The following is a 13,248-nucleotide window of genomic DNA, read 5'->3' on the forward strand; positions in this document are numbered from 1 at the left end:
ATTTACATATGTGGACAAAGACAGATAATACATTATTAACATAAAATTTGTTTTCACTTCTCCCTTCTCTCCCCTTCTTTGTCTCTTTCTGTCTTTCAGGCCCCTGTATCTTCCATTGAGGGTGTTGTTCACAGCAGAATCCTTTTCTCTCTCCAGTAACATCATAGTAGACACTGCCACCTTTCACCTCAGGTACAGTAACAGTGAAACTCAAAATAAGTTGTTCCTTTACTTCATTTATGGGCAACTGGCGGCCCCCTTTTTGTAAGCCCAATTAAAATAAATAATCTATATTTTTTGGAACTCAGTCGGGGTCTCAACTTACTGTTGAGAGATAGAATACACAAGGCGCAATTTTGAAATTTGGTTGTGCATCAGCAATCACTTAATTAGGCCGTCAGTTAGTCTAGCAGCCAGCTATCTAAACTTGGAGTAAGCATGCTTGAATTACTGACCGGGTTGGGGCCCATTGATCATCAGTTATCTGCAAAAATGGTATTGCTCGCCTGAGGTAGAGTACTTGATGAAAAGCTGTAGACCACACTATCTACCAAGAGAGTTTTCATCCAGTTTTCCTATCTGTCTATTTACCACCACAAACCGATGCTGGCACTAAGACCGCACTCAACGAGCTGTATAAGGCCATAAGCACACAAGAAAATGCTCATCCAGAAGCGGTGCTCTTAGTGGCTGGGGACTTTAATGCAGGCAAACTTAAATTCGCTTTACCTAATTTCTACCAGCACGTCACACGTGCAGCCAGAGGAAAAAAACTCTCGACCATCTTTACTCCAGACGCAAATAAAGCTCTCACTCGCCCTCCATTTGGAAAATCTGACCATAATTCTATCCTCCTGATTCCTGCTTACAAGCAAAAACTAAAGCAGGAAGTACCAATACGGACGTTGTCAGTTGACATAGATGCTATGCTACAGGACTGTTTTAATATGTTCCGGGATTCAGCCAATGGCATTGAGGAGTATACCACCTCAGTCACCGGCTTCATCAATAAGTGCATCGACAGTGACCGTACGTACATATCCCAACCAGAATTAATGAATTACAGGCAACATCCGCAACGAATTAAAGGCTAGAACTGCCACTTTCAATGACTGAGACACTAATCCGGACGCTTATAAGAAATCCCGCGATGCCCTCAGACGAACCATCAAACAGGCAAAGCGTCAATACAGGACTAAGATTGAATCCTACTACACCGGCTCTGATGCTCGCCGGATGTGGCAGAGCCGCAAGTTGCCCAGTGACGCAAGCCTACCAGACAAGCGAAATGACTTTTTATGCTCGCCCTCGAGGCAAGCAACACTGAAGCATTCATGAGAGCATCAGTTGTTCCGGGTGACTGTGTGATCACGCTCTCCGTAGCCGATGTGAGCAAGACTTTTTAAACAGGTCAACATTCACAAGGCTGCGGGGCCAGACGGAATACCGGGAAGTGTACTCAGACGTGCGCGACCAATTGGTAAGTGTCTTCACTGACATTTTCAACCTCTCCCTGACCGAGTCTGTAATACCTACATGTTTCAAGCAGGCCACCATAGTCCCTGTGCCCAAGAAAACAAAGGTAAACACCTCCCTCTGCAACTGGATCCTGGACTTCCTGACGGGCCACCCCCAGGTGGTAAGGATAGGCAACAACACATCTGCGTGCGCTTATCCTCAACACGGGGTCCTCTCAGGAGTGTGTGCTTAGTCCCCTCCTGTACACCCTGTTTACCCACGACTGTGTGGCCAAGCACGATTCCAACACCATCTTTACGTTTGCTGACGACACAACAGTGGTAATCCTGATCACCGACAATGATGAGACAGCCTATAGGGAGGAGGTCAGAGACCTGGCAGTGTGGCGCCAGGACAACAACCTCTCCCTCAACTTGAGCAAGACAAAGGAGCTGATCGTGGACTACAGGAAAAGGAGGGCCGAACATGCCCCCATTCACATCGACGGGGCTGTAGTGGCGCAGGTCAAGAGTTTCAAGTTCGTGGTCCAAATACACCAAGACAGTCATGAAGACGGCACGACAACACATTTGCCCCCTCAGGAGAAAAAAAGTATTTGGCATGGGTCCCCAGATCCTCAAAGTTCTACAGCTGCACCATCGAGAGCATCTGACAGGTTGCATCGCCTGGTATGGCAACTGCTCGGCATCTGACCGTAAGGCGTTACAGAGGGTAGTGCGTACGGCCCAGTACATCTGGGGCTAAGCACAGGACCTATATACAAGGCGGTGTCAGAGGAAGGCCCAAAGAATTGTCAGTCTCCAGTTACCCAAGTCATAGACTGTTCTCTGTGCTACCACACGGCAAGCGTTACCAGAGCGTCAAGTCTAGGTCCAAAAGGCTCCTTAACAACAGCTACTCCCAAGCCATAAGTCTCCTGAACAGCTAATCAAATGGCTACCCGGACTATTTACATTACACTGCTGCTACTCACTGTTTTTATTATCTATGCAAAGTAATTTTACCCCTACCTACATGTACAAATGACCTCGACTGACCTGTACCCCCGCACATTGACTCGGTACCGGTACCCCCTGTATATAGAGTCGTTATTTTATTGTGTTACTTTTTATTTCATTTTTTACTTAAGTTTATTTAGTAAATATTTTCTTAACTCTTTCTTGAACTGCATTGTTGGTTAAGGGCTTGTAAGTAAGCATTTCACAGTACTTAGCGCAGTTGACAAAAAAACGTTTGATTAGAAATGTGTAGAATTGCGGGGGGAGGGGGGGGGGGGGGGTTAGGAATAACCTAATAGTTGGCTATTGAAGTTTGTGATGGTATTTCCTCTTCAGGTTTATCCTGGATGATTCTGCCTTGTTTCTCTCTGATAAGTGTGAAAGTGACGTAGTGGACCTGAGACGAGGTATGACACATAATTAACTGTACCGTGTGTGTGTACGTCTACATCTGAGTGTGTTTGCAGTTCTAACGCTCTCTTTCTCTCTCTCGCTCTTTCTCTCCTCAGACTATGTGTGTGTTCTGGACATTGATCTGCTGGAGCTGGCCATCACCACATGGAAAGGCAGTGATACGGGGAAACTGGTAAGTTCTTAGCCTGACAATTTTATGTGATTACACATCTATCGGTGTGTTTGAACTTGAGAGACTGTCGGTCTCAAATCTACGGTCTCTTTTGTTCTTCTTACCTCTTCTCCTCGCCAGCGAGATGACGCTCGACAGAGAAGGGCGACATCTTACGAGTTCTAACCGAACTTTGCTAATTAGTTACTTTTATTTTGTTTATCTTTTTTGTACAAAAAGTTCATGCTATCACATATCAAATGTTAATATTCACATATTTAGCAGATGTTCTTGCAGGTGTAGCGAAATGCTTGTCGACATCAGATCGACAGTTAGTAACCTCGATTTCAAATACAACTTCAATTTCCACAGCTGTTCCACTGTTCATACCAGACCCTATTCCTTTGTTCCATGAGCCACCAAAACGACGCAGGAGAAATTGAGGTGAAGAGAGAACCGAATGGCGCTCCCCTCCATTTTATTGGCAAATGTCCAGTCACTCGAGAATAAGACGTATGAGCTTTTTTTCGAGAGTCTCCTGTCAGAGAGTCTCCTGTCAGAGAGTCTCCTGTCAGAGAGAGAGACTTGAAAAGCTGGAATATTATGTCTTACTGAAACGTGGCTGGATGATGACGCAATGCATGTAGTACTCAGTGAATTCTCTATGCAGCGGTAGGATCAGACGGCGGCTTCGGGGAAGTCGAAAGGAGTGTTTTTTTTCTTAAGTACTGCTTCCAGTGGGAAGGAAATCTCTAACTTTTGTTCACTTGATATAGAATACCTCATGGTAAGCTGCAGACCCTTTTATCTACCAAGAGAGTTCTCATTCGTAATTATCACGGCTGTCTACATCATGCCCCAAGCAAACACCACTCTGGCACTCAACAAACTGTATGGGGCCACAAACAAACAAGAAACCGCTCACCCAGAGGCAGCGTTTCTGGTGGGCGGAGACTTTAATGTGGGGAGAATTAAAACCGTCCTACCTCGCTTCTAATAACATCTCCTGTGCCACTAGGGGCGCTAAAACTCCAGACCACTTTTATTCTACCCACAGAAACGCATACATGGCCCTCCCTCGTCATCCCTTTGGCAAATATGACCATGACTCTATTCCAGTGATATCAGTGATGCGCTCAATACAGAAGTGATTAGATAGCATCCGATAGCATTGAGGAGTTTACAACAACAGTCACAGGCTTCATCAATAAGTGCAAAGACGATGTCGTCCCCACAGTGACTATAAGAACGTATCCAAACCAAAAACTATGGATTACAGACAATATCTGCACTGGGCTTAAGGCTAGAGCTACCGCTTACAAGGAAAGAGACATGGATGCATACAAGAAAGTCCTCTACGACCTCCAACAAGACATCAAACACGCAAAAGGACTATATATATATATGTTTGTTTGTTTGTTTTATTTCACCTTTATTTAACCAGGTAGGCCAGTTGAGAACAAGTTCTCATTTACAACTGCGACCTGGCCAAGATAAAGCAAAGCAGTGCGACACATACAACACAGAGTTACACATGGAATAAACAAGCGTACAGTCAATAACACAATAGAAAACGTATCTATATACAGTGTGTGCAAATGAGGTAAGATTAGGGAGGTAAGGCAATAAATAGGCCCGAAGTGGCGAAGTAATTACAATTTAGCAATTAAACACTGGTGTGATAGATGTACAGAAGATAAATGTGCAAGTAGAGATACTGGGGTGCAAAGGAGCAATAAAAAATATAACAATATGCAGATGAGGTAGTTGGATGGGCTATTTACAGGTGCAATGATTTGTGAGCTGTATGGGGCCATAAATAAATACACAGTAGGAGGAAGGTGGAATCCGATTACACCGGGTCCGATGCTCGTCATATGTGGCAGGGCTTGCAGACGATAACAGATTACAAAGGCAAACCCAGCCGTGAGATGTCCTGTGAATTTATTTTTTATTTAACCTTTTTTTAACTAGGCAAGTCGGATAAGAACAAATTCTTATTTATGATCATGGCCTACCGGGTAACAGTGGGTGAACTGCCTTGTTCAGAATGACAGATTTTTACCTTGTCAGCTCAGGGATTCAATCCAGCAACCTTTCGGTTACTGGCCCAACGCTCTAACCACTAGGCTACTTGCTCGCTTCGAGGAATACAACACTGAGTCTCGCCGCCGGGCAAGACGGAATACGAGGTCGCGTTGTCAAAGCATGCGCAGACCAGCTGGCAAGTGATTCATGAACATTTATTTAGATAATTTTTATATATTTTTTTCATCTGTCTTTTCATTTTTTAACCCCCTTTTTCTCGTGATATCCAATTGCGATCCAATTCCAATCTTGTCTCATCGTTGCAAGTCCCCAACGGTCTCGGGAGAGGCGAAGGTCGAGTCATGCATCCTCAGAAACATGACCAGCCAAACCGCGCTTCTTAATACCCGCCCACTTAACTCTGAAGCCAGCTGCACCAAGGAGTCAGCCGGCAGGCCCCCGGCCCACCTTAAGGAGTCGCTAGAGCGCGATGAGCCAAGTAAAGCCCCCCCACCAAACCCTTCCCTAACCCGGACGACGCTGGCCCAATTGTGCGCTGCCCTATGTAACTCCCGGTCACGGCCGGTTGTGACACAGCCTGGGATTGAACCTGGGTCTGTAGTGACACCTCAAGACTGCTGCACCACTTGGGAGGCCCTTCACGGACATTTTGAATCTCTCCTTGTCCCAGTCTTTAATACCAACATGTTTCAACCTGACCACCATTGTCCCTGTTCCCAAGAGCTCCAAGGTAACCTGCCTAAATGACTATCGTCCTGTAGCACTCACATCTGTAATTATGAAGGCTGGTCATGGCTGGTCAGGACACACATCTACACTATCCTCCCAGACACCCTAGACCAGGCCTGGGCAAAGGCCGGCCCGAGGGGATGTATGTGGCCCGTGACCTAATTTCAATACGGCCCACGGAATCATGCTCAAATCACAAAGAATTTGCGATAGTAAAGTTTTGAAAAAGGTATTTGCTATTCAAATTAAAATCCCAATAAATACTCGCCTTTCTATAATGATTTAACGCCCACCTCTTGTGGGACATTTATTTTGAAGGCACGTATAAATAACAACTGCACGAGGACAGACAGTGACTGACAGGCTGACACACACGTCACAGTTACAAATAGTAGCTAGCTAGAAATTGCGCAAAAATGAGTTTTTCAAAGAAAAGTAAAGTAGACCATGTATGTAGGGTGTTCCAGCAAGAGTGGACATCGAAATATTTCTTTGAGCTATCAGGGAAAGCTGTGTGCAAAGAGAGCATCGCTGTCTTGAAAGACAACTTGTCCCGACACTTCCAGACGAAGCATGCAGAGGAATATGTCTTCTGAGCAGAGGGCAAGTGCATCGAAATAATTGCTTTCTCAGTTGCAAAAGCAGCAAGGACTTTTCACAAAACTGCGTTCAGCAAATGACAGAATTGCAAGAGCTATCTATGTACTGTCCCACAAAATTGCTAAACATAGCATGCCATTCGCTGAGGGTGAATTCCTTCAAGAATGTTTAATTGACTCTGCAGCAATACTTTGCCCTGACAAGAAAGAGCTGTTTGAAAGTGTTTCCCTGTCAAGACGAACAGTGACACAGCGTGTTGAGGATATGGAACAGTTGAAAGACAAGGTGAAGGATTTCACCTATTTCTCCTTGGCCCTGGATGAGAGCAGTGATGCACGTGACACGGCGCAGTTGTTGATATTCTCTCAAGGCATAACCCCAGACTTTGAAATTACAGAGGAGCTTGCTTCAGTGCAGTCAATGAATGGCACAACCACAGGGAAAGATTCATTGGAGGAGGCTAATAAGTGTGTGGCAAAGCTGGGACTGAGTTTTGAAAAGTTATCCAGTGTGACCACTGAAGGGTGCCCAAACTTGACAGAATAAAACATTGTCCTTTTGAAAAGGATACAAGATCAAGTAGATGAGCTGAACCAGGATCACAAAATTATTTTCCTGCATTGCATTATTCATGAGGAGGTGCTCTGTAAATGTGTTCTGAAAATGAGCCATTTTGTGGAGACAGTCACTAAAGTGGTTAACTTCATAAGAGAAAAATCTTTAAACCACAGGCAGTTTCTCTTCTAACAGTGAGACAGAGTCGGGTCATGCAGATCTGCCCTACCACACAAATGTGAGATGGCGACGGTGCTTAAAAGGGTGTGGGACCTGAAGTCGGAGATTACAGAGTTTTTGCAAATGAAAGGGAAAAAATGTGGATTTCCCTGAACTGCAAGATAAAGAATGGTTGGCTGATTTTGCCTTCGCCGTGGACATCATGGCCCTCATGAATGAACTGAATTCCAAACTACAAGGGAAGGGCCTTTTTGCACATCAAATTTACAGCCATGTCAAAGCCTTCAAGGGAACATTACTCCTGACCTGCCAAGTAGAAGCCAACAAACTCGCCCATCTTCCGACACTACTAGTCTGTTCCCTATCAGATGACCAGCGGGAGAAGTATACATCGCTGCTGCGTGCTTTGAACGGTGAGTTTTCTCGTCGTTTTGAGGATTTGGAAAATCCAAGTGTTGGAAAATGACATGCTGTTCGTTCCCTCTCCTTTCACCTTCAATGTGGATAACGCTCCCACTGACCTGCAACTTGAGCTTCTCGATCTTCACTCTGATGCTTGGAGAACTATTCAAAACAATGTCACTGACGAGGTTCTATGCATCTATCAATGAACAAAACTTTCCAAAGATTAGGAGTTATGTTCAGAAGATGTTTGGTTCAACCTATGTATGTGAACTGACATTTTCAGTGATGAAATATAAGTCAAGGCACAAATCATCTCTTACTGACTCTCACCTCTCAGCAATCCTGCGCAGAGCGACATCAGAAACTATACCTTCACTGCTCTAGTCAATGCCCATCAGACTTCACTCCTCACATTGATTGAGTAGTTTAAATGTAATGTTGAGCTCTCTCTCTTTCTTGTGTTTTTGTGCATACCCCTTAACAAGAGTTCTGTCCGTGGTGCTGAATGCACAGTGTACTTTCCCTCCGTGTAGTTCATTCTATGTTTAATAATGAAAATACCTACCAAAAGGAGAACATGGAGGTGGTTTATTTCTGTGCATGTTAAAAAAGTAAAATAAGTAGCATATCTGGGAATGATTTACAGTAGATGTATCTGTCAACATAGTCATACACATGATGTATAATCCTGTAATATGATTCTGGCACGCGATGGCAAAAATATATTCTAATGTGGCCCTCCATGGAAAATAATTGCCCAGGTCTGCCCTAGACCCACTCCAATTCGCATACTGCCCCAACAGATCCCCAGATGATGCAATTGCACTTCACACTGCCCTCTCCCACCTTGACAAGAGGGGAAATAGCTGTGAGAATTCTGTTCATAGACTACAGCTCAGCATTCAACACCATAGTCCCCTCCAAGCTCATCACCAAGCTAGGGACCCTGGAATCCTGGAACTGAACCCCTCCCCTCTGCAACTGAATCCTGGACTTCCTGATGGGCCAACCCTAGGTGGTGAGGGTAGGCAACAACACCTCTGCCACGCTGACCCTCAACACGGGGGCCCCTCAGGGGTGTGTACTTAGTCCCCTTCTGTACTCCCTGTTCACCCATGACTGTGTGGCTACGTAGAACTCCAACACCATCAAGTTTGCTGACAACACAAAGGTGCTAGGCCTGATCAGCGATGGCGATGAGACAGCCTACAGGGAGGAGGTCAGAGACTTTGCAGTTTGGTGCTGGGACAACAAAATTTCCCTCGACGTCAGCAAGACCAGGGAGCTGATCGTGGACTACAGGAAAAATAGGGGAGAGCCTCATCCACATCGACAGGGCTGTTGTGGAGCAGGTCGAGAGTTCCTTGGCGTCCATATCACTAAGAACTTAACATAGTCCACACTCACCGGGCACAGTCGTGGAGAGGGCACGGTAGTGCCTCATCCCCCTCTGGAGGCTGAAAAGATTTGGTGTGGGCCCTCAGATTCTCAAAAAGTTCTACAGCTGCACCATCAAGAGCATCTTGACTGGCTCCATCACCACTTGGTATAGAAAATGCACCGCCCTTGACTGCAAAGAGCTACAGAGGGTGGTGCGGACAGCCCAGTACATCACTTGGGCCAAGCTCCCTGCCATCCGACACAACACAAATACACATACAGTTGAAGTCGGAAGTTTACATACACTTAGGTTGGCGTCATTAAAACTCGTTTTTCAACCACTTCACAAATGTCTCGTTAACTATAGTTTTGGCAAACTTTGTGCATGACACAAGTGATTTTTCCAACAATTGATTATTTCATTTATAACTCACTGTATCACAATTCCAGTGGGTCAGAAGTTCCAGAAAATGTCATGGCTTTAGAAGCTTCTGATGGGCTAATTGACATAATTTGAGTCAATTGGAGGTGTACCTGTGGATATATTTCAAGGCCTACCTTCAAACGCAGTGCCTCTTTGCTTGACATCATGGGAAAATTAAAAGAAATCAGCCAAGACCTCAGATAAAAAAAATTGGTTCATCCTTGGGAGCAATTTCCAAAATCCTGAAGGTACCACGTACATCTGTACAAGCAATAGTACACAAGTACAAACACCATGGGACCACGCAGCCGTCATACAGCTCAGGAAGGACACACGTTCTGTCTCCTAGAGATGAACGTACTTTGGTGCTAAAAGTGCAAATCAATCCCAGAACAACACCAAAGGACCTTGTGAAGATGCTGGAGGTAATGGGTAGCCGAAGAACACCATCCCAACCGTGAAGGACGGGTGTGGCAGCATCATGTTGTGGAGGTGCTTTGCTGCAGGAGGGACTGGTGCACTTCACAAAATAGATGGCATCATGAGGGAGGAAAATTAGGTGGATATATTGAAGCAACATCTCAAGACATCAGTCAGGAAGTTAAAGCTTGGTTGCAAATGGGTCTTCCAAATGGACAATGACCCCAAGCATACTTCCAAAGTTGTGGCAAAATGGCTTAAGGACACCAAAGTCAAGGTATTGGCGTGGCCAACACAAGGCCTTGACCTCAGTCCTATAGAAAATTTGTGGGCAGAACTGAAATGCGTGTGCGAGCAAGGAGCCTACAAACGTGACTCAGTTACACCGGCTCTGTCAGGAGGAATGGGCCAAAATTCTCCCAACTTATTGTGGGAAGCTTGTGGAAGGCTACCTGAAACGTTTGACCCAAGGTAAACAATTTAAAGGCAATGCTACCAAATACTAATTGAGTGTATGTAAACTTCTGACCCACTGGGAATGTGATGAAAGAAATAAAAGCTGAAATAAATCGTTCTCTCTACTGTTATTCTGACATTCCACATTCTTAAAATAAAGTGGTGATCCTATCTGACCTAAGACAGGGAATTTTTACTAGGATTAAATGTCAGGAATTGTGAAAAACTGAGTTTAAATGTATTTGGCTAAGTTGTATGTAAACTTCCGACGTCTACTATACATGCATATTACACACGCACACACATACTTTTACACTCATCATTTGCTGGTGCTGCTCTGTTTAACTTACTCTAGTTGTTATCTATCCTGATGCCTAATCACTTTACCCTGCCTTCATGTACATATCTACCTCAAATACCTTATTATTATCTATCCTGATGCCTAGTCACTTTACCCTGCCTTCATGTACATATCTACCTCAAATACCTTATTATTATCTATCCTGAAGCCTAGTCACTTTACCCTGCCTTCATGTACATATCTACCTCATACCTTATTATTATCTATCCTGATGCCTAATCACTTTACTCTGGCTTCATGTACATATCTACCTTAAATACCTCGTACCTCTGCACATTGATCTGGTACGGGTACTTCCTGTATATAGCTCCACATTGATCTGGTACTGGGACTCCCTGCATATAGCTCTACATTGATCTGGTACTCCCTGTATATACACTACCGTTCCAAAGTTAGGGGTCACTAAGAAATGTCCTTGTTTTTGAAAGAAAAGCAATTTTTTTGGTCCATTAAAATAACCAAAAATTGATCTGAAAATACAGTGTAGACATTGTTAATGTTGTAAATGACTATTGTAGCTGGAAACGGCTCATTTTTAATGGAATATCTACATAGGCGTACAGATGCCCATTATCAGCTACCATCACTCCTGTGTTCCAATGGCACGTTGTTTTAGCCAATCCAAGTTTATCATTTTAAAAGGTTAATTGATCATTATAAAACTTTTTGCAATTATGTTAGCACAGCTGAAAACGGTTGTCCTGATTTAAAGAAGCAATAAAACTGGCCTTCTTTAGACAAGTTGAGTATCTGGGGCATCAGCATTTGTGGGTTTGATTACAGGCTCAAAATGGCCAGAAACAAAGAACTTTCTTCTGAAACTCGTCAGTCTATTCTTGTTCTGAGAAATGAAGTCTCTTCCATGTGAGAAATTGCCAAGAAACTGAAGATCTCGTACAACGCTGTGTACTACTCCCTTCACAGAACAGCGCAAACTGGCTCTAACCAGAATAAAAAGAGTGGTGCACAACTGAGCAAGAAGACAAGTACATTAGTGTCTAGTCCTCAACTGGCAGCTTCATTAAATAATACCCGCAAAACACCAGTCTCAATGTCAACAGTGAAGAGGCGACTCCGGGATGCTGGCCTTCTAGGCAAAGTTGCAAAGAAAAAGCCATATCTCAGACTGGCCAATAAAAAGAAAAGATTAAGATGGGCAAAAGAACACAGACACTGGACAGAGGAACTCTGCCTAAAAGGCCAGCATCCCGGAGTCGTTTCCAGCTACAATAGTCATTTACAACATTAACAATGTCTACACTTTATTTCTGATAAGTTTGATGTTATTTTAATGGACTGAAAATGTGCTTTTCTTTCAAAAACAAGGACATTTCTAAGTGACCCCAAACTTTTGAACGGTAGTGTAGCTCCACATTGATCTGGTACTGGTACTCCCTGTATATTGCTCAACATATATCTGGTACTTCCTGTATATAGCTCCACATTGATCTGGTACTGGTACTTCCTGTATATAGCTCCACATTGATCTGGTACTGGTACTCCCTGTATATAGCTCCACATTGATCTGGTACTGGTACTCCCTGTATATAGCTCCACATTGATCTGGTACTGTACTCCCTGTATATAGCTCCACATTGATCTGGTACTGTACTCCCTGTATATAGCTCCACATTGATCTGGTACTGTACTCCCTGTATATAGCTCCACATTGATCTGGTACTGTACTCCCTGTATATAGCTCCACATTGATCTGGTACTGTACTCCCTGTATATAGCTCCACATTGATCTGGTACTGTACTCCCTGTATATAGCTCCACATTGATCTGGTACTGTACTCCCTGTATATAGCTCCACATTGATCTGGTACTCCCTGTATATAGCTCCACATTGATCTGGTACTCCCTGTATATAGCTCCACATTGATCTGGTACTGTACTCCCTGTATATAGCTCCACATTGATCTGGTACTGTACTCCCTGTATATAGCTCCACATTGATCTGGTACTCCCTGTATATAGCGCCACATTGATCTGGTACGGTACTCCCTGTATATAGCTCCACATTGATCTGGTACTGTACTCCCTGTATATAGCTCCACATTGATCTGGTACTGGTACTCCCTGTATATAGCTCCACATTGATCTGGTACTGGTACTCCCTGTATATAGCTCCACATTGATCTGGTACTGGTACTCCCTGTATATAGCTCCACATTGATCTGGTACTCCCTGTATATAGCTCCACATTGATCTGGTACTGGTACTCCCTGTATATAGCTCCACATTGATCTGGTACGGTACTCCCTGTATATAGCTCCACATTGATCTGGTACTCCCTGTATATAGCTGCACATTGATCTGGTACTGGTACTCCCTGTATATAGCTCCACATTGATCTGGTACGGTACTCCCTGTATATAGCTCCACATTGATCTGGTACTCCCTGTATATAGCTCCACATTGATCTGGTACGGTACTCCCTGTATATAGCTCCACATTGATCTGGTACTCCCTGTATATAGCTCCACATTGATCTGGTACTGGTACTCCCTGTATATAGCTCCACATTGATCTGGTACGGTACTCCCTGTATATAGCTCCACATTGATCTGGTACTGTACTCCCTGTATATAGCTCCATTTTATGTGCATTTTATTTTATTCCTCATGTTACTATTTTATTTGTA

The 13,248-nt window shown here is 44.0% G+C and overlaps 1 protein-coding gene across 2 annotated transcripts in view; it reads left to right on the forward strand.

Moving 5' to 3' along the window:
- Positions 1-13,248, forward strand: part of LOC106612100 (autophagy-related protein 2 homolog A) — a 51,242-nt gene that overhangs the window by 19,872 nt on the left and 18,122 nt on the right. For both annotated transcript variants that reach the window (XM_014212954.3, XM_014212955.3), the window contains exons 24-26: positions 100-192; positions 2,814-2,884; positions 2,987-3,063. In XM_014212954.3, coding sequence (XP_014068429.3) covers positions 100-192; positions 2,814-2,884; positions 2,987-3,063 — 241 coding nt within the window. The remainder of the gene's footprint in view (positions 1-99; positions 193-2,813; positions 2,885-2,986; positions 3,064-13,248) is intronic.

This window comes from Salmo salar, chromosome 09 (genome assembly GCF_965601325.2).
Source record: "Salmo salar chromosome 09, fSalSal1, whole genome shotgun sequence".
NCBI lineage: Eukaryota > Metazoa > Chordata > Actinopteri > Salmoniformes > Salmonidae > Salmo > Salmo salar.